Source organism: Hemibagrus wyckioides, linkage group LG24, assembly GCF_019097595.1.
Source record: "Hemibagrus wyckioides isolate EC202008001 linkage group LG24, SWU_Hwy_1.0, whole genome shotgun sequence".
NCBI classification, from domain to species: domain Eukaryota; kingdom Metazoa; phylum Chordata; class Actinopteri; order Siluriformes; family Bagridae; genus Hemibagrus; species Hemibagrus wyckioides.
This window is the reverse complement of record NC_080733.1, coordinates 13,431,125-13,455,064: the sequence shown is the minus strand read 5'-3', so window position 1 is coordinate 13,455,064 and position 23,940 is coordinate 13,431,125. Positions and strand designations below refer to the sequence as shown.

Sequence of the window (23,940 nt, the reverse complement as noted above, 5' to 3'; positions counted from 1 at the left end):
AAGAGTCAGGAAAGTTTTAATAAGGTGGTAACATTTAAGATAAGGAATGTGTCTTATCTTCTGCCAGACTGAGTATTCTAACAATACTGTCTGAAATAATTGAAACATTTCACCTGATCTCCTGCTGAATACAGTTTTGTGTGTAATCTTCAGAATATACTGTACATATTGTTATGCAATATGCTTGCTGAAGTACCTACAGTATATGACGTGAAGTTTATCACAAGCATCAGGGTCTAGAATTCTCCTTACTTTTTGACAGATTCATTATCACACTATATGCATGCCATTTAGTTAAGGGCATTGTGATGGGAGAAAAGAATCCTTGTCAGTAGGTGCAAACCACAAATGTTTTTTGGGGAAAAAAGAAACAAACAAACAAAAAAACTGCTTTCAAATGACCACTAGATGGCAGTAGCTTACAAGTAGCTTAGTCACAAACATTGCCCAGTTGATGATATTGTTGGACTGAACATTATCAGTATGATATTTTTAAACAAAGATTTCATTTAATTTCATTTCATTGTCTGTATCTGATCTATCATCGGGTATCTCAGGTATCATCAGGTAACTGCCTATCTCAAGTGTCATCCGGCATCAAGGTAGGATACACCCTGGATGGAGTGCCAACCCATCGCAGGGCACACACACACTCATTCACTCACTACGGGCAATTTAGAGACTCCAGTCAGCCTAGAAGCATGTCTTTGGACTGTGGGAGGAAACTGGAGCACCCGGAGGAAACCCTAAACAAAGATTTATATTTTTATTAAAGCTCTCTCGTACTTTATCCTGGCCAGATTCACAGCAAATCCATAGTTTATCCCTGGGTGTGAGGCAGGGGCACCATGCACACACATTCACACAATCATTCACACCATGGGGTAATTTATCTCAGCTAATCCATCTACTGCAATGCTTTTGGGAGGTAGGAGAAAACCCACATAAACACAAGAAGAACATGAACAGACGTGGGCATGTTCTGTCCTAAGGAGCTATGGAGAATATGACTAGTTTCTGATTTTTATTAGCTCAATATTTTAGTTTAGAGTCTGTCACATATGACCTACACATAAATAAACGTAATCTTTATCAAGTGCAACATCTGAAACATTCCTCATGTTATAAAATGTCTATGTGCATTGCTTGATTACGGAAGTTTTAAACTGATGGTAATTTTAGTCTGTGAGCCAGTATTGATGTATTCATTAATAGAAACTTTAAAAGAGACTTCTGTAAGTCTTTCTGGATAAGGGCATCTTAAAAATGCCATAAATGTAAATTCCAAGGTTATAACAATGAAGTGCAGTGAAGGGTTTTTTTCTATTTATTCAAAAATAACAGGAAAAATATGAATTGAAATTATTGCAGCTGATATCTTCCACAAGGCTGTTATAAAAGCGTAGGTGTGTTTGTTGATAGATGTTATTATCCATCATTACCACAATTAAAAAAGGACATCCACAGCCCCATCAAAATCATACACAAACCTATGCACTCTATATATCCGGTAGCCAGAAATCACTCATACATGCAGTTATTCAGTGCAGATAAAAAAAGAAGACACCTCCACAAGTTTCTTTCAGTGATTCTTTAAAGGTGCATTCAATACAGTGTTCCTGAATAGGTCTACATTTGAAGGCTTGTGCATATTTACAGATGTTCTGTACAGTTCTTAGAAAATGAAACTAATAAAAATAATCAGCTTTTTTTTTAATATATATATATATTTATATATATATAGCAGCAAAAGAAACTATTTCGAAGGAATATATATACAACTTTCAAATAACAAGGCATATAGTACACTGCAGATATTCTGTCCTCCTCCATACATTTTTGTCTGTCGTAACATCGCTAACATCCACTTACTTTCTTCAAAACAATAAACACGGAACAAACACACAATCATAATTGATAAAGGAGGCAATAATAAAGGATTATTCAGTAAATCACATACCTTGAACTACATATAATGAGAATCATCGACTTTAAGTGACATTTGCTTTAAATTAAGGTCTGTAAACTAAGAAATGTAGACAGCTAGAGTCTAATTCTGACATTACACAGACACACACATGCTCACACACACACACACACACACACAACTCTGATCTTTTTCAACGCATACTTCAATTTGCATTTAGTACAACAGTTAATAATAAATCTCTTTCTATAATTAGATCTTCATCTTTAAATAAAGCCAAAGCATTTTTGTAGAACATGAAAGAGCTCAAAAATAAATATCCACAGTTTTTATTTTCTTAAAACTCTGTGTGGGCATCCTTCTACAGACAAGGATTAAGCCTCATCTTGAACTAGCTTGCACAGTAAAAGGTGTAACTCCATCGGAAATCCTTCGTAGTCCAAGACTGTGCATAATCCGAGTCAGGGACAACAGCCCGTGTGTGCAAGTTCTTTGCAATATCAGATCTTTTGCTCATAATAAAAAAACAATAAAATGACAATAGTTACATTCACATGAAATGAACATGCCTCCTGATAGAGCAAAACCAACCGAACCAAGTCCAACTCTTCCAGCATCCCTTCATCCAGCTCTTTACCATACAACTTCTTGGATCATCAGAAAAAGCATCACAAAAAAAAGAACCCAAACAAATACAGCACACTTCAAGTATTTAAAAAAAAAATAGAGACCTGTCCTCTGACTAAAGCCAAGTCTCTAATATTTTTAAGTAATGAGTACTTATCAATAACACTTTCTATGAAGGCCATATTCATATCCATTCCGACATATATCCACCATATCTAATATGTTATGACACATTTTCAAGGCATTATCCTATACATATTAAGAAAAATGCACTTTATATTATTAATTGTTAATATTGTGCATTAAATATAGTCTACATAACACACATGTAAGAAACTCAGCTTGCATATTATGTTTCGATAAATGAAGCCCTGTACGATTTCTGTATTTATTTTTTTGTGTATTATGTATTGTGGCATCTTTTTTATTGTTGCTAAAACTCAAGTTTTAAAAAATGTATAAACTCTTATTAGATTGTATAAAGTAGTATTTATCAATTCTATGTAAATCATGATCAAGAAAAAAACTATTATTAGGTGTATTCAAATATGAATACAGTGTTTGGAATGGAGAGATGTGATTAAACATAAAAAAAATAAATAGATATAGAAATGGACAAATAATGCTTTTACAATGTTCATTCGTTCCTTGTTAGTAACTGCCTGTTCGGGCTTGTTACACATCCTTACTTAAATCCTTACACATACAGTTCTAGTTGAGACAAATAATAATCCTCTGGGATTTTGTCCAGAGATGTCCTATGTAGAATATTGATCTGGCTCGTTTAATAAAAACCAAATGATAGAGACCATGCCTACTTCATGTTTTAAACTGAAGAAAGATAAGGATATATATATATTTTTTTTTAGCCCTGAACAAATACGGATATTGTAATTGTGCTACAATGCTCAGAATACATAAACAATGCCTTATAAATGCATTATAACACGTCATTTCCATGTTTGCAGTTCATTATAGAGGCTATATGGCCTTCATAAAACGTATTGCATTTCTTTAGTATCTAGGACGCAACATCCTCATGCACTAGGTAGAAAAATTCAGCACTCAAACGTTCACACGTTCTGAGGCAAGTAACATTATTATTGCAACTGTGTCTGATTTGTCTGAAAATAAGCCTTATGTGTATAGTATATTAGTATATATATATATATATATATATATATATATATTTATATATATATATATATATATATATATATATATATATATATATATATATATATATATTTATATTTATATATTTTCAAGTTTGGTTTATCGATTTTTTTTTCTTCTTTTAATTAACATTCCAAAAAAACATATTTCAGCTTATGACTTCGTTTTAACACTGTATAAAGATAGCTATAAGTACAAATCTGCTTCAAGGGAAACACAAATATCGTCAACATGCTTCAGAGTGTCTGACATGCTAAACAGCAATATGGAAGTAAATATCGTGTCTCGTAATGTCCCTAAAGGATCCTGACCTAAGGTCAAGACTGGTCTTCCAGCCTTGAGTAAGTCAGAAATCTCACCACTTCACACCAAATGTAACAAACCCAGAAGACCAGTTGGAACGATTCCGCATACAACCATCCCAGTGTCCACCATCACAGGCGTATTGCACCGTTGTAGAGTAAACTGGAACTGAACCGGAGGCCATGGAGGAGCCAAGGTGCCAAAGATGACTTGAAAATTGGGAGGATCTTGGTGTGGAAGGGGTTAAAAAAACGACTTCCAACATGCAGCAGTGAAAGAGAATGTAAACATTACTACCGAGGGTGCAGCACTCCAGTCCCAAACACCCTCTGTTCAAGAGAATGCAAAACAGGAAGGTGGAGAACTAGATTAAAAACTTTTTTTCTTTTTTTTGCTGAATTCACTGCACAGTTCTGCCAAAAAGTAAAGACATGTTCCTCAGGCACCTTCCTGATTACCTCAAGCCCCATGTACAGGCACTCACTTTACACGACAACTGAGCTGACTCCAATTACATCCCGTTACTGAAAACTGAACTGAAAGACACATAAGGCATCTTCCAATATTTTCACATATTTGCTCCATTTGGTATGTGCTCTATAGACTCACTTGCAGCATCGAGATTTGTTACAACATTATTTGTTAAGTAGTAAAGCCCTTCCACCAAATGGGTGAAAGATTTGTATGTATGTGTTTTTTTTTTGTATGAAACTGATATATATATACTGATTATATGAACTGCTCATAGATAGAGCAAAGGACCCTGGGAATGGTAGGAATCTTTGAAGGAGAAGCAATTCCTTCTCCCAGTACTACCTTTAGCAGTTTTTCACAAACTAAAACACTATAAAAGGTTAGAGAAATACAGAGCTGAGGATTTGGGTCTGTTTTAAACCTTTGGGTGTTCTGCTTTACATAAATCCACCAGGAGCTTGGATAGTTTAGATATTTTAAAAAAGAAGAATTAAATATTACTTCATGTAAATGTACTTGGGGACACTTCCTCTTCTTGGACAGGAGGCCATAAAACCAAACAAGCAAACATGAAGGGATAATCAAAAGGGGAACAAAACCTAGAATCCGAATGATTCTCTTACACAACTAATTTTCATTTTGATTAGATTACATTACATAAGTAGCTCTTGCACTTAGAATGGAAGTAGGATCTTTGATTGGATGAAGTGCATGCTTAAATAGATAAATATATATTGAGAGAAAGGGACAGACCGCAATGCCTTTGTTATTTCTTGTGTCCTGCGCCCCCTGGTGGCCCTGAGGTTCAAGAATGCCAATGCCTCTCCAAACAAATGAACAAACAAATAAAATCTACACCACTCCCTGGTGAAAGCTGAATCATGCTGGGATGGAGGAGGGAATGTGAGCTCCACAGCCACTTCATCACAGCGTGGATTCGCACTCCACGTTGCAGGTGGTGGTAGTGGTGCCTTTGCGTGTGAGCTTCAGGACACTAGGCTTCTCGGTGCTGGTGTCATTCTCTGCGTTGCTGGAATTGGTGAGAGCTTTGTTCTGCTCACTCTTCTCCCCATCACCATCTCCTGGATAGATGACCAGGAAGCAAGCGGTCAGGAAACCCAGGAAGGAGCCACCAGATGCCACCACGGGGATTACACGCACGCTGCCCACTGCATCCACCACTGCACCCAATGCTGACGCCACAATGATCTGAGAGATGTACACCTGGCATGATAGGATCGCGCAGTCGATGCCGAAGCCTCGCTTTGAGTTACCAGGGCTGTGATGGATATACTGTGGAATGGTAGAAAAAAATCCTAGTTAATGGGTAGTATAATCAAAGCCCTGTTTGTTCCTTAAAGTAAAGTCCACCCTTAGCAATTCCTTTTCAGCAAATGGAGACACTCAGATATGTGTCATCTTAAATAGGACAAACAGAAGTAAATAAAATCAGCCAATCATGCATAATGCATAAAATCATACAGAAAGATGTCAAGTGGTCAGAGGAGAATGGTTAGAGTGGCTTGAGCTGACTGGAAGGCTACAATAAGTTTAAAAAAAAAAAAACACCCTGCACAACTGTTGTGAGCAAAAAGCATCTCAAAATATATGAATGAAGCAGATGTGCTACAACAGCAGCAGACCACATCAGGTTCCCATCAGCCAAGAGCAGGAATCTGAGGCAACAGTGGGCACAAGATCACTAAAACTGGATAGCTGAAAATTGTAGAAACCTCTGCTCTGCAGCTGTAGTCCATCTGGCTCAAGGTCTGGCACACACTCTCACACAAAACCTCCAAGATCAAATATTTTTTCTCCATTCGGATGTTGTGCCACCTCACCTCTTTGATCTCATGGTACTGGCCCAGTAGAGCATATGGACAGTAGGAGATGCTCATGGAGATGATACCCATACTGCTGATCATCACCATGGACACGTAGACGTTGGGGAAAATGGCCATGACAGCCGTGCCGATGGAGAAACCCAGAGTGCCCAGAATGTAGATGACCCTTATGCTGAGGTCAAAGTTGTCCAAGTACTTTTGGAGTAAAGCTTTAAAAGAGGTAAACAAACAGATTTAGAATCCACAGAAATGTGTAGCTAAGGCATATATCCATGTTTTTTGTATTGGATCATAGATAGGATAATCAACATGTTCAGAACTGACTGGTCACAAACTCTATACTATACAGTCCTTCAGTCCTACAATGTGAAATGTAGCAAAAACTCCTTATAATCTTAATAATCTAGAGAATATTCAAGAATCAGTGTGTCCTTGGTAACCTAAGATGTACTGTAGCTATAGATTACTATTATAGAAGAATCACACAGAATTATTTAGAATTATTCAGTAAAAGAAAGTACTTTAAGATGTTGAGGTTCTCTTTGGGAGTGACAAGGTTGGACAGGATTAGGAACGAGTACATCAGAGGGACAGCTCATGTTGGAAGTTAGGGAGGACAGATTAAGATGGTTTGGACATGTTCAGAGGAGGGAGAGTGAGTATATTGGTAGGAGAATGTTGGACATGGAGCTGCCAGGAAGGAGACAAAGAGGAAGGCCAAAGAGGAGGTATATGGATGTAATAAATGAGGATATGAAGCTAGTGGGTGCAAGTGTTGAGGATGCAGAAGATAGGGATAGGTGGAGAGAGATGATTCGCTGTGGAGACCCCTGAAGGGAAAAGCCGAAAGAAGAAGAAGTAAAAGAAAGTACTTTACACCTAGGTATTTGTTTGATGGTCCTAAGACTCAATCATATTGTAGATTTGTTATGTTGTATTGAACAGACCTGAGCAGACAGCAGCAGTAGCAGCGTAGATTACCAGCCCCCAGCAGCCCATCTGCACTCCTTTATGGTAGCTCTGAAGCTCAGTAGAGTTTGAAGGAGCCTAAGAGCACAAAAACAGAGATTTAGATCAATCTAGAGTAGTCAGGCTTACTCCTACATACCCTAGAAGTCAACATGAAAACGACTTCAGAAACTGGAGATTTTACTTAAACAATGAATGACTAACAGACATTCTTATAAATATATTTCAATAAATGCTAGCATAAATGTCCACCGTAGACATAAATATTAGGGGTGTAACAGTAGTGTGCCGTCTTTTGTTTTAAGCAATAAATTTTCAGCATACTGCATAATAAATGTGGCTATTCATCGTAACATAATGCTCATATATTTGTGAGGTGTAATAAATATTTGAATGTCATCACAACCACACTCCTGTCTCTTTATCTAAAATTATGAGACACTACGTGGATTAGAAACAAAGAAACAAACTCTTGCCATGAAGGAGTTTGCATAATTCAGAAACATATCTGAGCTACAGAGAGCTTCATGACTTCAGAAATCACCCCATGAAAATAACACAAACACATTTTAAGAGGTTTCAGGCGGATAAATTATGCAATTAAGGCAGAAGGACTTCGGAAACCTACATCTCCTTTTCCAATTCCCAAACATTTTAAAGTCTTTTTGTTCAGGGTTTTGAGACGTATTGGGGTGGACACTTTGCCAAGACCTGGCAACCCTATACACCTGGAAAAGCGTGTCCAGAGAGCTAATATTTGAATTGCGCTATTTAAATATACAGCTTTTGTTTTGTTATATGCTGCTAAGAGAGTGATAAGATAATAAAAACACTGTCATTATCTGGTTTTACTTTTGTTGAATTTTATAATGTTGAATGTTTTAATTATTTGAAAATGGAAGGCACACACACAGGCTTGTTTTTTGCCTTGTTGAAAATGTATCATAAAGACAGCACCATACTGCATTGTTACAACCCCTAATAAATGTCTTAAAAGAAAAGGTTACTATTGTGCCACCCTTTACTATCTTACCTTGGGGTCACCCTCGTAGATGACTTGTCCCATAAAGTCAGTGTAGAACACAGCCTCGGCGATGATGGAGAACCAGGTGAGCAGGTGACAAACACAAAGTCGCAGTAATTCTTTGGGCATTTTTAGCATGGACATCCAGAGGAGGCGTACAGTAGTCTCTATTTCACCTTCCTCGCTCTCAGTGTCTCCACTGGATGTAGTGTTGCCGCTTTGGTGCCGAGCCCTGTGCCGCTGCCCCCTCCTCTGCCGCTGCTGCATCTCGTAGATATCATTCATGCTGCGTGATGGTTTTATAAGCACGGCGGCATTGGCACGCCTGTAGCGGTAGCGATGTGAGCCCAGACGTCCATAGTAGGAGAAAGTACAGGATGACTGGCGGTAGAAAGTGTGGCGCCGGCGCCGGATGGCAGCTCCAGCACTGGAGCATTTGAGCGCATTTGTTGGAAGTGGCTGGGAATTTCCGGTGGGATCACTGTGCCCGGCTGGATGGCCATTGGGGGCTTTGGGTTCTGCATGGAGTGGCACCTCTTCACCTTCTGGCTCATGCACTAAGGATGACAGACGGCTGAGGCTGAAGCGCCCATGTGGGAACTCTTGGCTGCTGTGGTACGACGATAAACGCTCGTGAAAGATGGAAGGCTCAATCTGGCGTAAAAAGAGAGCCTCATGCTCCAGCGTGCCATCAGCCATGGCCAGCACTGAGTCACTCTTACTGCGCACCAGCTCCACATCCAGGAAGTCCAGCTCTGGCTCAGCTGAGTGGGCTTCACGCTCATAGGGCTCATCCTCAGGAATCAGATCCAGCTGCTGCTGCGATGACGGAAGACCTAGCAGGACATTCGGTTTGACAGAGGCCGTCCTGTAAGCCTCCTCATCCAGCCGTTCCTGCTGCGGGATATACTGTTCCTCCTCGATGCTGAAGAGGTGCAGTGCCACTGAGACGATGAATATTGCAGCCGCGAACACAAACAGGATTTGTTCCTGTGACTTAAAAGCCTGACCAAGGAAGGTGTTTGTCCAATCAAGACCACCAAGTGCATAACCCACAGCGCCTCCCAGTCCTAAAGAAAAAAACACACTGGTTAGTAAAGCAGTTTGATTCATGACCTCTATCACAGCGCACAGAGCTGGTATACAGAAGACACTCACTTTCATAGCTCTTGAATAATCTACTGAACTCTCATGTTAGTTTAAACATTGATAACAAGAGTTATACAAATTGCAGCACTGGCACTTTTTTCCATTTTGCTTGCTTATGTAGACTACACTGTGTGTTAGGTAAAGAATAAAACACTTCAAGGCATGCTGTTAGAAAGAAAACAATCAATGACAGGAAGACTTGATCTAATCCAATGGAAACATTTAATGTTGTCCGATGTCTGCAAAACAAATGCCTGTTATCACTTGAGTTTTAGCTTCTACAACACATCAAAGCTGGAAGTATTTTTACATCTGCTGTTTTACAAAACAAATTAGAGCCAAAAATTAAACGACAAATGTTGCGTAATGTACATTGTTGCTTAGAGAACAAGAAGCATTTCCCTTTGCTTTTTCTTCTTTTCATTTCATATATTCAGTGCTGGCCAATAACAAGCTGAAACAGCAGAGCCTGCAAGACTGATCATGATTGGTCAGCAGGTCTGGGTCACTCTGTAGCCTACATGTGTGTGTGTGTGTGTGTGTGTGTGTACACAGTGTACCTTCAGCTGAGAAGGAGTTGAAAGAGATGAGCTGTTGAGAGCAGTGTTTAAGTGTAAATGATGAGAAAGTGTAAGGGATGTGGAAAGCTGAGGACACTGTGTGTTTAGATGTGTGTTAAGGTGAATAAAACACACACACACATATATATATATATAAAAACGTACCTGCTGAGAAGGCGTGGATGTTGAGAGCCATATCCTGCTCCTCTGTATCAGCCACATCCAGCAGATATGCTCTTATAGGCCCCTCAGCAGCATCTGCGCAGAAATCCAGCACCACCACACCAAGCACGGTCAGCACAATGCCTATAGGCTGCCTGTTGGGCACGTCTCCTATAGCCAAACCTGACAAACACACACACACACACACAAACATGACAACCTGAGAATCAGAGCACACAAGAGAACAAGCCAAACCAGTAATAACCACAGGCTCGAGTTACCTACCTACGTGCATTGCTGTCACAAAATATATATATATCTCCCACTATCGTATTGTTATTACGACAAAACATCCTGTTATTGCAAGAAAAGCATCTCCTTATATCAAGAAAACATGCAGTTTTTTAAGGAAAGTATCTTGTTACTCACAAGAATCACAAGAAATACATTTTTTTTTTTAACAATAAAGGGTCCAATTATAATGAGAAAATATATTGTTATTGTGATAAAGGCATTTTTACTATTATAAAAGAAATATTAATAAGGCGAAAAGCATCTCGGGACAAGGAGAGAACATGATGTTATAAGCAAAACATCTTGTTACCACAAGATAATATCTTCTTATGCTAAGAAAAACATCTCAATATGAATGGATGATAAAAATGTGACTGAACTGGTTTATAAACACCGCTCTCACGGTTAAGAGTTAATGAGCTCAGAGAAATTTGACTTCATGCTTGGTTTAAACCAAGACAGGTACAAAGGTTTGAGTTTCACATGGTATATTAGTGTTTACTTTAGTTTTTTAAAGCACAAAAAAATTAAATGTTTGACATTAATGGTGTGTGTGAGAGAGAGAAGATACATTGTGATGGATGACGAAAAGGCAGACAGTATGAAAGAAAGAGAAACATGTTTGAGTTGTAGGCAAAAACTTCCCCCTGACAATAGAGCAGCACAGAGCAAGCTAATGCGGGAGACAGGAGACAGGAAGTTGTTCCAGATAGCCAATAAAAGGTAAAAAGGGGCACAACAGGAAATATTTCCCTGTGAACTGGTTCCTAGTCCTTTCCCATGTTACAGAGACGGACAGGGTTTACTCTCTCTCTCTCACACACACACACACACACACACACTCATGAATAGTGTGAGAGCAGATAGTTTACTCTCTCCTTCTCTTTCTCTCTATCACAAGACCACTATAAGGGGTAACTAGAGGTCAGACTCAGACAAAGATGGCTCACACTCCATGCCATAATCCAACCACAAATATTACCTAAGAAATGCTTATTTTAAATTGCTGTACACTGAAAATGTCTGGACTAAAAAATAGCCTAGACAACAGAACTCACTAATGTCATCAGCTTCAAATTGTATAAGCAGCATGAGTTACTGTAAATTGTTATACTCATTATGCTTATTTATTTCCATTGCATACACAAGCTGTCATTTTATATGAATGACCGCAAAGAAATCAAATCAAAACAAATCCATAAGTTAAGACAAATGAGTCCAGACATTCAGTTAGGACGAAAGTAATGCTGCTCTATGCATTGACCGACATGCGGCAATGTCTGAGCTGCATTATTGGAAGACTTTTAAGTGTCACAAAGGGTAAATCAGCTGTGACATGAATATAAATGCTTTTAAATTAGATCGGAAGCTGGAAATATTTCTACAAAATGCTTTAAAAGACTGTAAATGAGGCTCTGTTTCCTGCGGGAAAAGGTGAAGCATGTCATTATTTATATCTCAGTGAATGACTTGTTGCTTAGTAGCCATGCCTGTTTTCACTTTATTATTTTACCATGGGCTCATAGTTAAGCAGTTGGAGACAGTACTACTGACCAGGACTACAAGGTTACCGACTGTAAAATATTTAGTGGGTGTACATGTATGCGCATTCAAATTGTTTATTTGAATATTGCACATTAGCCCATTGTTATGAGCCCCTACATGCTGGCTATATGCTATAGCATAAATGGATTCAAATCATTCATGTCAGTTGTGTAAAGAATTACTGTAAACCTGATTCAAGGTCAAATAAACTATAATAATTGTGAAAAGTCACATGGTTAAGTCACATGGTGTCAGGTGCTTCCTTGTGAGTAGAAACTATGGTTTTGAGAAAGACATGACACAGCTCACAAAAACAGGAAGTGAGTCTACTAAAAGTACACTTTTAAAACTCATTTTACACTGATTTCTGGTTTGAATTGTTTGCCCAAGGAAAGTCTTTCCCAAAGTAAACTGATGCATGTGTTTCTAAATAAATATGATTTCCTTATTAAGAGCATATACAGCACAACGAGATCAGTGTTAGTTCATCACCTCTAATACCCTCTTTGTGTATTTATAGTGTCACTGGAGCAAGAAGCTCCGTTCCCATCCCGGGACTCACCTATTAAAGATCCGTTAAGGAAGAGCGCTACGCCGAGGAGCACACCCACACACAGTGCCAGGATGAAGGGCCGGCGGCGACCCCAGCGCAAAGTGCAGCGGTCACTAGCTGATCCGATCAAAGGAGTGAACATGAGGCCCAGGATGGGGCTCAGGAACCACACTAGGCTGTTGTACTGTTCTGGAAGACCTGCAGAAAGAGGAGCACAGACTCAAATCTGACTCTCATAGAACCTGGAAAGAAGCGTACAGAAGAGCAGGCTAACATATATGACTCAAATCTGACCTGGAAAGAGGAGTACAGAAGATGGATTTAACCCACAACGCTGGGGAGAAAGCAGGATCAGACATCTGACCAGTGTTGGGTAGTTTTTTTTTTTTTTTTGTGTGTGTATATGTGTGTGTGTGTAAACAGAAATATGTTCTTGTATAATATCACTATTATAGATTTTGCATTTTGCACAATATATTAGAAGTATTTAAACACACAGGACGAGAGAGTGTTAAATAAATTATAACAGGAACAGTGTGAGATTAGTAATCTTGTAAATTTCATCCAATAAACACACACCGCTCTTTGTTACAGGACCAGGTCCTGTTTGTTTTTGTTTTTTATCTTTCAAACAGAAGACAATTATACATGGCACTGAATAGTAAACCTCAAGAACAAACACGTTACCTAAAAAATCATTCATCACAGGCCAAGGCGCTAGAAAGGAAGTGAGTTTGGTTCCTCTGTTTCTTAATACGGGAGTTAGTGAATGAGTTGTGAGTTATAAGACAATATGCTAAGATAAAATATTGAATATTTGTAAAGAAAGTTTAAAAAAGAATATAATAACAGTCATTTCAATGAGCTTGGTTTAACTTAGGTTAAAACACTGAAGTGTTCCTTTATCTTTATGTTTTAAAGCAAACACCACTGCACCACTGGGGTTGGGGCTTGATTCCTGCCACCAGCCTGTGTGTATGTGTGTGTGTGTATGTGTGTGTGTGTGCGCGCAGAATTTCCTCTGGTTTCTTTCACCAGTCCAACGCCGTCCATTAAAGGCTGATTAGAATCTCCAAATAGTCTGTGATGTGCGAGAGTGTGTGTGTCTGTGCCCTGTGATGGGTTGGCACCTCGACCAGGGTGTCTTTGTGCTCTGAGGCCTCTGGTATAAGCTTCAGGTCCCTTGTGTAGTATAAGCGTGCAGAAAATAAATGGATGGATGGATGGATGGATGAAAATTCTTCTCTCATAAAATAGATAAAATAGTCCTTCTCTAAAAGGGTGAAGTATAGATATTTACAAAGACAATAAATAAAGACATAATAGCTTACCTTGTTTTTTTTTCCTTAGTACTTGGAAAAGGTGTTGAAATACTTGTCAGTGCAGATCACACATACAGTACAGATAAAAACCTTAGGAGTATTGATTTAATATCACATGCCTTGCTGTGCTTCTTATCATGTAACTATTGCACAAAACAAGTGCAGAGACACCCACTAAAATATACTGCCACTCACACAGGGCAAACCTTCGCTATTCGCTCCACGTGTCACGTGTAGTTTGCATAACCCATTCATGACCTCTTCCAATTAATTCAGCAAGCTCTCTGTGTGCGAATGTTGGCATAGTAACGGTGATTCAGGAGGCACTGTGTAAATGTGTGCACGTGCTGAATTAGTGAGCTAATCCGCCGCAATCCCCAACATCTTAAATAACAAAGAAAGAAATCAAGAATCCAGGCTGACCAGGAAGGCAGAAAAGAAGCTTTGAAGCAGTGTCATTACACAGTTGATCTTGACAGTTTGGAAATACACCAATAGAGGCGCCAAGGAGGCTGCCAAGCCTGGTATGATATGTGATCGTTACTGCATGTGTGTTGAAGCCAAAATTGACTTTGGTATCTCTGGCCATGGACACAGACACGGAGAACATTTGAGAGAGTCAGAGCGGGTGTAACAGCGTGATAAAGAAACATAGTGCAGGCCAGAGAGTGATAAACACACTTGAGAAGTGTTTAGGGGTGTGTGTAAATAAATGTAGTAGTTTAAACTCGGTGTAATCCTTGTGTGGAAAAGCCCCGTTTGCTCTAGTTGCTCATAATAGACTTTCTAAGGGCAGATGCTGGAGTGTCAATAAACATTTGCACAGATCACGCTTTTATAAATAAAACATTTATAAATTCCTCACGGAAATTAACCAGTACATTTCTTTGAGATGGAAGAATGTGTGGTTTCTGCCTTACCTTCGCAGTCCCATGCTACATGTGATAACGCTACATACAAACAGGATTTCTAGAACATTCAGTAATACTTTCCATCCTTATGTCTTCATTCTTAAATTGCACCGGTTGTAGTTTTGAATTAAAGTCATGTAGTCGTGCACATTTCTTGACTGAGTTCAACAACCACTCGTTAATTTTCATTTTTCGGCAACAAAACATTCAAATTTTTCTTACATGGTTAGTGAATAGAAACTTCCAGTGAAAATTCTTTATTCACATCTCCCAGCTTTTTAGGAATTTAAAGACAGAATGCTGGGAAATCCGGCAAGGGTTAAGGGAAATCTCTTGAACAAAAAACAACAAAGTTCCTTGACAAGTTCCTGGTTTTTCTTTCTCACTACACTGCAGCTGTAGGAATGTTGACAACAGAAGTTTGGCACTCTGAGACTTGAACTCCTGACCACAGCAACCCAGAGTCTTCAACCACTGAGCCACCACTTGACCATTGCTTCTGTAAACATTCCTGCAGTGTGGTGGGAAAGAAAAATAAGAACCTGTCCAGGAACTATATAGTTCTTCTTAAGGAGTTCAATAAATCTTAAGTTCCTCAAAAGGTTGTAGACACACTGCAATCAAACATCAACAATGTATGTTCTCATGTCTAACAACTGGGCTATAAACAGGTCTTCCTCACAAGCTGAGGAAAACAAAAGCACAGGTCTCACGCTCTGTTCCAACAGGCCGCTGGATTACAGCCAGTGCACCTGCCACAGACTTCCACTTTCATCACACAAAATTACTTTTCCTAAGTAGGCAGCTGGTGCTAAGTGCTGGAGTCTACAGGTATGTGAAGCAGCCGTGAGAAGAACCTTCTGGGAAGCTCTCCTCAGGATGGAAGCTCAGAGACGTGATGGTGTGCACATACCACAGCGGAGGTACCTCAGGTCCTGCTTAGCTCCGTAGCTGAGAACTTCCTGCCCACGAGCACTAAAACTGCACCACCGTCCACCAAGTCACTTCCTCTTCTGACCAAAAAAAAAATTGTTTTTTTTTTTAATATACGTGCTTTGTCTTTGTTCATGTTCTACAGCGATTGTGAGATTGTGAGTTCATTTTCCATAGAGTTTGGGAACAAACGGGATAGACTGGAATAAGCTGGTGAGCAAGTTGTTTTTTCCCTCGAAATCTGCACTGAGTAAACATCCAAACAGGAAAATCGCAGATCGTAGTAAATAATGACAGGAGGATTTTTTTTCCCCGGCGGGTCAAAAATGGCTAACAATACTGAGAGCATGGTGAGTCGCAGGACTTCAGGAAGTAGCGAGAGACACAGTGGCAGACGGAAAGAGAGGGAGGGAGGGAGAGAGAGAGAGAGAAAGAAAGAGGGATCTAGCTTACAACACAGGAGATCATTAACATCTACAGAAGGAATACTACTACTAATACACAACGTGGGTCTTTTTTAAAACAGAGATACCAATACATGGCACACCTATGATATGCACACACATAACCGACTACACACACACACACACACAAATGCTTTCTATTCACACATGTTAATGAGAACATGAAATGTAGTTACAATATACAGTGTGTGTGTGTGTGTGTGTGTGTGTGTGTGAGGGGGAAAGTGAGAGTAGTGAAGCCTGAAGCACTCCTACACCAGACCATTAGACACATTAGCAGCAGGAAACAGGTGCTTTCTCTTTTCCTTTCTCCCTCTCTCTCAGTACACATGCTGTGTTGAGCATTTACACCAAAGTGCCTGAAGGATCGTCCGAAATAAACTACTTCTCCAGTCGTTTAGAGTATTTATCTTCTTTCTGGAGTTTGGAATATGCTTCACTGCATGAGACCAGAATTCACACTTGTCTGAAGTAATTACAGGATTTGGTTCAGTGTATTAGAGCTTTCGATTCCTTTCTTTCTGATCATTCAAAATTTGATTACAATCGTATTATATTTTATTTCATTTTAATGCAATTTTAAAAACATGAAGTGTTTTGAGCAATTTCAGAATTGTTAATGGAGATGCTTAACACACTTACACAGTAGTTTTTATCCTGACACATGACATGACCAAACCTTGCTCTATGGATGTTTCGAAAAGGTCAGGTAAACGTATTACATTAAAAAACATTACGTTTTCCCCCAAAAGCACACAACTTGCAACTTTAGCAAGACAAAACTGAAGCAGTTGAGGTTTACAAGGACCAGGAGTCTTTCTAAACTCATTAACAGACCCTTAAGGGTTTTTTATTGATAGGACAGGGGGAAAAAATAGATGGATGGGCTTTTAGGGTATTTAAAGAGATTTTATTTGGAACATTCTCTAATAGGGAAAGTTGTTAGGTTCTGCATGAAAGTGCATTAATGTTGATTTTTTTTTTCCTGCTCAAAAACCACGAACAAATGCACCACCACTGCTCACAAGTGTGCTCTCAAACGTGTCTGTAAATCTAGGACTTCAGAGAAAAAAAGACCTATAAACATTGGAAAAACTTTCAAAATGTTGAGCATTTATTGATAAACCATGTACGGTCATAACCACAAAGAACTTTTGAAACATGCTGAACATACATGCCTAGATATCACAGCTCTAAACAATAATAAAATGGCTCAGAGTCTAAACCTGACCCCTAGACTTGTTCAGATATCAACAGATTCTTAGCATTAGAAAGCTTTGTGCCAAATTCTGAAGAACATCCTGGATTTTTCCTAGTCCTCTTGCGTCTCCTACAACCAGTTACTGGTACGATTACGGGAAAGGGGCAGAGGGTTAAGCTGGTAACAACAGAGCAAACCAGACAGTGATGCAGCTGGGCAGGATACCTTATGAGCTCTGGCAGCCTGCTGGATGAGACGGAAACACTCAGGTTACACGCTGCAGTCGCCAGGAACTGAGCTCTGGTCCAGCAGATGGAGAAATGAAATATTAATATAGAGATGTCATGCTGGAGTTTGCATGAGTGAGTGAGTGTTTGCTCAACAACGGAGCTACTCAATCACAATAGAGAGAGCTTACGGTCTCTATTGTTGACGATAATGAATTATTCAGCAATATGCTACAAAAATGCAAAGGTATAAGCGGGGAAAACAAAAAGGGGAAAAAAATACAAAGATTAGCAGATAATGAAAGGAAAGGAATAATAATAAAAAAAAAAAGACAGCAAGTTTTGATAAACCAAAGCGAAAAAGATGTAACACGAAATAATCTGGAAGGATAATACACCCTCGTGTACTGGGATAGCGTGTGTGTCATTAAGAGAGAACATCATGCACCATGCTAGTAAGGTACATGATGTCTTAGCTTTACTGCAGTATGCTCACAGCCTCCATTTCTCAAGTGTGTGTGCTGCAGTGATCATATCCTAGTCAAATAGCTTTTAATTGTGGAAAACTGACCCATCTTCCACCTCCCATAGGGCATAATTAAAACGGCATGCGGCTTTAAAAGAAAAAACGAAAAAAAAACAAAACACATACTTTGTCATTCTGAGTCAGCTCCATTACATAACACTGCACCACTACAGCAGGCATAAACAGGACAACCAGTGAATACCTCTCTCTCTCACACACACACACACACACACACACTACTGCAGAGCGATGGGAACACACATTCGACATACAGCGCAGTGCAGAAAGGCTGAGCAGCAGCTAAGTCACTGTCAGCTCTTCAGAGCGTGACAGCACCTTGTACTTCCCATGCACTGACTGACCACCGAGAAATCAAACCTCACAGGTTCTCACAGAACCCGCTGCTTCCTGCCTTTGTGGTTCCAGATGGCTGAAGGTGACGGGGGCACTGGACGTACTTGAAATTGAAAAAGGCGAACGAACAGAGCCATTGTTTGAGCGAAACTGATGAAAATCCAGTCATCAAAAGTTCATGTGAACTGCAAACAGAAGTGTTGTTGTGATGCAATAGACTCGGTTTTCAGTAGTCTTACAGTAGCACAGGCGCTACAGCTGAAAGATATGAACAATAACACAGATTGTGGTAATAAGTGAGGCTGTAATGGGTCATGGTTAAAGATTGTCCTGCATGAACCCGACACTCACTTATTGAGTGGAATAGGGATTATGGATTAATACAAAGAATTTTAAATACAAGTCTAATAATAATCTTGAGCTTTTGTACTCTTTTTCTTATGTTCTGTAAAGCTTCTTTGAGACAATCTCCGTTCTATACAAATAAAATTGAATTGAATATTGCATGTTTTTCATTTTAACACGGAATATTTTCTGTTATACTACAATGTATTGCTTTTAATCCAATAATTATAGACCGAGTCCATCACACTACTTATCTATGTGATATTATTGGAAAATAATACACTGTACTTTGAGATGGGCCGCATCACATTACCCTGCCATTGATTATTTTCCTATAACAGTACATCCCTAAAGTGTTTAGGCTCTTACATAACAATTACAAAACAAATATACTCTGCAACACTAGCCATGAAATACATTTTCATCTTTATTTTTCTTTATATACACATATATTATCAGACCAGAGGCATGTTAGCCTCAAGGGTTGGTTTGGTTCCTCCCTCCCTCAGTGTGTGTGTGTAGTTTGCATGTTCTCCCCAATATACCAGGGTACTCCAGTTTCATCCTCCAGTCCAAAAACATGCACTGTATGCTGACTGGCAATCTCTAAATTTCCTGTAGTGTGTGAATGGGTGTGTGAGTCTCCTGTGATAGACCTCAGGTTCCCAGCGACCCTGTGTAGTTTAAGCAGTACCAAAAATGGATGAGTGGATTATCCAACAACCACAGACATGTCAAAACTGTAAGAAACACGCTGCTAAATTCTTGCAATCTGTATGTGAGATGTAACATAAACCTGAGGCTTTGCAGCGAGGTGAAAGCTAGAGACTCGCACTGGGTTGTGAGATGTGTCTGCAAAACACGTCCTCATCCTTCTTTCTGGACCTCTGGAGTGGACAAGCTGGAGATCTCGAAGCGTTGAGTGTGTGCATGCGTTTAAAAGACTACACCAACATTGTCATGTTCCACAACCTTTATGAGTCTCAAACATGAATGGAAGACCACAAAACTATCCAATTCAACACACAAATGCTAAGAGCTAGCAAGAATGTATGTTAATTGAAGTTATGAAGGCAGGATAAGTGACATTAACGATGCATATGATCATTTTTGGATTGACTTGAATTTTGGATGATGTACCTGTGTACTGTACTCTCCTACAAGACCAACTTTAACCTAATCAGACAGCAACCTCTAGGACCTTAACTGGCAATCTGTATCATGTTGATGATCTCTAATACATTTATGTCACTTTATCATCTGGACATCATCAGGTTGTACAATGTTAAGTGTACAAGGCTTTCATCCCTTTTAAAGGAGAGAGAGAGAGAGTGTTTCTAGCTCAGTACAGTCTGTCATGTTGAAAAAAGTTCAAAATAATCTATTCTGACACCAGGCCAGATAATGTTCCAATAACGGTCATTCGGGAACGCTTAACATGGCTAAAAATGGCAGTTTTTTGTGTGGAATGCTTGAAACCAATGAGCTATGAAGATGGATTGCGAATACCACCGATTCCTTACTTAGAAGAAAAACAACACGCTGGAAAAATAAATAAAAGTTACACGATTGCCTCCTATCTTTGTCAGCAGAGTTGTGGGAAGAGAAAACGCATCATCTCAGCTGGAAACATCCAGAATCAGCTGAGCCAGACATTCCCACCATAGCTAACGCATCAGACGTTTTCCCTGGCTGTGTATTTACTCCTCCCTCCTCCCTCTGCTGATAAACACCTGGGGTCATGGAAGGCTCCTGTCTAAAGCTGCAAACTGTTCTCAGTGCTGGCTCATATTTCACACGGGAGAAGGACTAATGAGAAGTGCTGAAACAATACACCGCAATGGCTGATAACAATACATGCCACTTTTCTCATACAAAACAGCTCCTGTTTCTATGGGCACACCATCTTTAACGAGCATCATCGTATCATTTGTTTGTTGTTGTGTATTATTTCATATGGATGCTGAGGAAAATCACTACCGTGTGACATGAATTAGCTTCGACAACAACAACAGTCAGCACACTGCCTGCATCATTAAATCAGACTAGCCCCTTGCAGATTCAGCTTACTAGACAAAAACTAATCTGGTGACGGACATCAGTTGTTGACATGTCATCAGCGTTAATCCGGGCACAGCCGTTACGCAAGTCTCTAAAGCGCTATGCTAGCCAATTAGCTTATCGCATCATACGTCAGCCGGATCATACCTTCTTTTTCATACACTTTTACTAAAAATCTGATGCCACACTGGATATCTGGATTTTTTTTTTTTCCTTCTTTTAAAACTGGAAATAGATGTTCAATATCATGAATATTCAAGATTTCAAAGTCTCTATTAAAATGTATGATACTGACCATGTTAAATGCTTCATACGAGATGTCAGATTTTCTTCATGCCTAATCTCTTCTACTGAAGCACATGTTCAGACCACTCTCTGATTTGATTTAAAATTGATTAAAAGGTTTTACACAAACGTCTGGAGTCAGGTTGAGTGCACACAGTCATTAAAGCAAAACTGAGACTAAGAAACTCACATAAATATAATCAAACTTTCCACTATTGCTGCATTCATTAAAAACATTAATAAAGAGTACCAAATAGAAGAATTTTCACCAGTGCTCACAGACTGGTCCTCATGACTGATGATGAGGCTACTATACATTGTCAATTGGATGCTATGGTGGTTCAATTTGAAGTAAGAGGATTAGTCAGGAAAAGATGCCAGGTGCACTTGCAAGTTAAATACCACTTGCACACAAAGAATTAGTGCAGAATAAAGAACCAGCTAAAGCACAGTGATAAAAATAACCCTGCACAAAAGACTAACACATATTCCCTTGACTATGCCCTACAACAATACCATGGGTCAGTCATCTACTTAGAAATTGCCCTTGTAAAATAAGTAAATAAAAATAAAAATAAAAATAAATAAATAAATAAATAAATAAATATCACAGTGAGAACACAGAGGGCATAAGGCACTGGAAGTTCTCACGTTCTGATCTCACAGGGAAGGAAACAAAAGTCAACCCTCAATCTCCTGAGAACTTCTCAATGACACATTAACACAAACCTCAAGGAACAGAGACAGTTTTAGTAAATTTATATAAAAAAAATTGCTTATAATTATGAATCTTGTACTTTAAATAAGCAGCTCCAGGTTTTGAACGGAGTATGTACAGTATTAATTGTATGTGTTACTCATTTAATACCCCAACAATCCATTGATGTTTCCTCTGGCTGAAGAAAACCATGAGAGTAAAACAGAAGATTCTTAGTCTCTTACAAACACACACACACAAAGTATCAAGCCAGCAAAGGCCTTCTTTTGCGTCAGTGTAACACTATCCATATAGTTCCAAGAGGATTTCCACAAGCTCAGCTTACCATGTGCCCTCCAAAGTGCCCCCCAATTTGCCCCAGTAAAACAGCTAGAGCCATTCTCAGTGGACCGGCTTTAGTGGCATGCCGATAAGTGTCTCTCTCTCTCTCTCTCTCTCTCAAGATACTCAAACAAAACTTTCAGTGCAAAAGTAAACTCTTGAAAATTAGGCATCATATTGTTCATCAGTTTCCAGGCTTTCTAATTCTCTGTGTGCTAATTCCTGTGTGTTTGAGTGATGCCAGCTCAGTGTGTTTCATGTTGCAGATTTGTTCAGTCATCTAGGCCTTTTAGACACACAAGAAAAAAAAAGAAATGAGAACTTTATAGCTGCTTAAAAAATACTGTCTCTATTCTTTTTGCAAAATTTACCCTCAGTGATCACCTTTCCAAAATCCCAAACTTACCCTTGGGATTCAATTACCTCCATCCATCCATCCATCCATCCATCCATCCTACATGACATGACAGAATTTCGGTGGGTGGGTGGCTGGATAGATAGATGGGTGGATGGATGGGTGGATGGATGGATGGAATTTCAGTTTAAAGCTCAGTTGGATGGATGAATGGAATTTCAGTTTAGAGCTCAGGTTGATGGAAGGATGGAATTTCAGTTGAGACTTCAGAAGGGTGGATGGAATTTCAGTTGAGTGTTCAGACTGATGGAAGGATCGGTGGATGGATTGATGTATGGATGGAAGGATGGATGGAATTTTAGTTGAGAGTTCAGATTGATGGATGGATGAAATTTCATTTTTTTGAGTTCAGGTGAATTGATAGAATTTTGGTTTGTGTGATGGATGGAATTTAAGTTGAGACTTCAGATGGATGTATGGATGGAATTTCAGTTAAGAGTTCAGATTGATGGATGGATAGAATTTTAGTTGTGTGTTCAGACTGGTGGATGGGTGGATGGATGGATGGATGGATGAATGAGATTTCAGTTGAGAGTTCAGGTGGATGGATGGATGGATGGAATTACAGATAGTGTTCAGATTGAAGGATGGAACTTTAGGTGAGACTTCAGATGGATGTATGGAATTTCAGTTGAGTGTTCAGATTGATGGATGGATAGATGAAAGGGTGGAAGGAATTTCAGAGAGATGGAAGTTAAGATAGATGGGAGTTTAGGAGGATAGACAGATAGATTAAAATTCAAATAGATGGATGTATGGATTGATACCAAAAGTTGAATTAGTGAATCTTATGCTAATGAATATTCAAATGCCTTACCCTGGGATAAACATAATCTACAAATAAAGTCTGAATAGACTTTAGCTGCACAATCACAGCAAATTAAATATCATAACTAAGAGTGAGTAAATATACTGGCATTCTAAGACCACATTTATGTATGTAATCAGTATAAGCATACTGTACAGTTGGCAGCTAAAGCCAGGAGTGTGCTGTAGTTAAGCAGTATGAGGAGACTGATCCGTCTCTCAGCCAGTAAAGCAGCAGCTTCTGGAGGCAGGTTGCTCTACAGCCTATAAGAATAAAGTTCATGCCCCTGTGTGAGGAGTGTAAGTGTTCCATGTGGTAAATGAAACCAAACAAGAAACCTGACCTTCAGAAGAACACATGCTGGAAGGCATGTGCTCAAGATTTTTTTTTTTAACATGTCCAATTATAAAAGCTATTACTATTTTAGGGTGTAGAATTTACA

The 23,940-nt window shown here is 39.2% G+C and overlaps 1 protein-coding gene across 2 annotated transcripts in view; it reads right to left on the bottom strand.

The window, feature by feature from the left end:
* Window positions 1-1,415: 1,415 nt before the first annotated feature.
* Window positions 1,416-23,940, bottom strand: part of LOC131345151 (solute carrier family 45 member 4) — a 41,856-nt gene continuing 19,331 nt past the window's right edge. Inside the window, exons 5-10 of one of the 2 annotated variants that reach the window (XM_058377901.1) lie at window positions 12,617-12,805; window positions 10,219-10,398; window positions 8,354-9,414; window positions 7,299-7,398; window positions 6,349-6,560; window positions 1,416-5,800 (exon numbers count right to left, since the gene is read on the bottom strand). In XM_058377901.1, the coding sequence (XP_058233884.1) occupies window positions 5,432-5,800; window positions 6,349-6,560; window positions 7,299-7,398; window positions 8,354-9,414; window positions 10,219-10,398; window positions 12,617-12,805 (2,111 nt within the window). In that variant the 3' untranslated portion in view covers window positions 1,416-5,431. The remainder of the gene's footprint in view (window positions 5,801-6,348; window positions 6,561-7,298; window positions 7,399-8,353; window positions 9,415-10,218; window positions 10,399-12,616; window positions 12,806-23,940) is intronic. The other variant, XM_058377900.1, reaches the window with a different exon arrangement.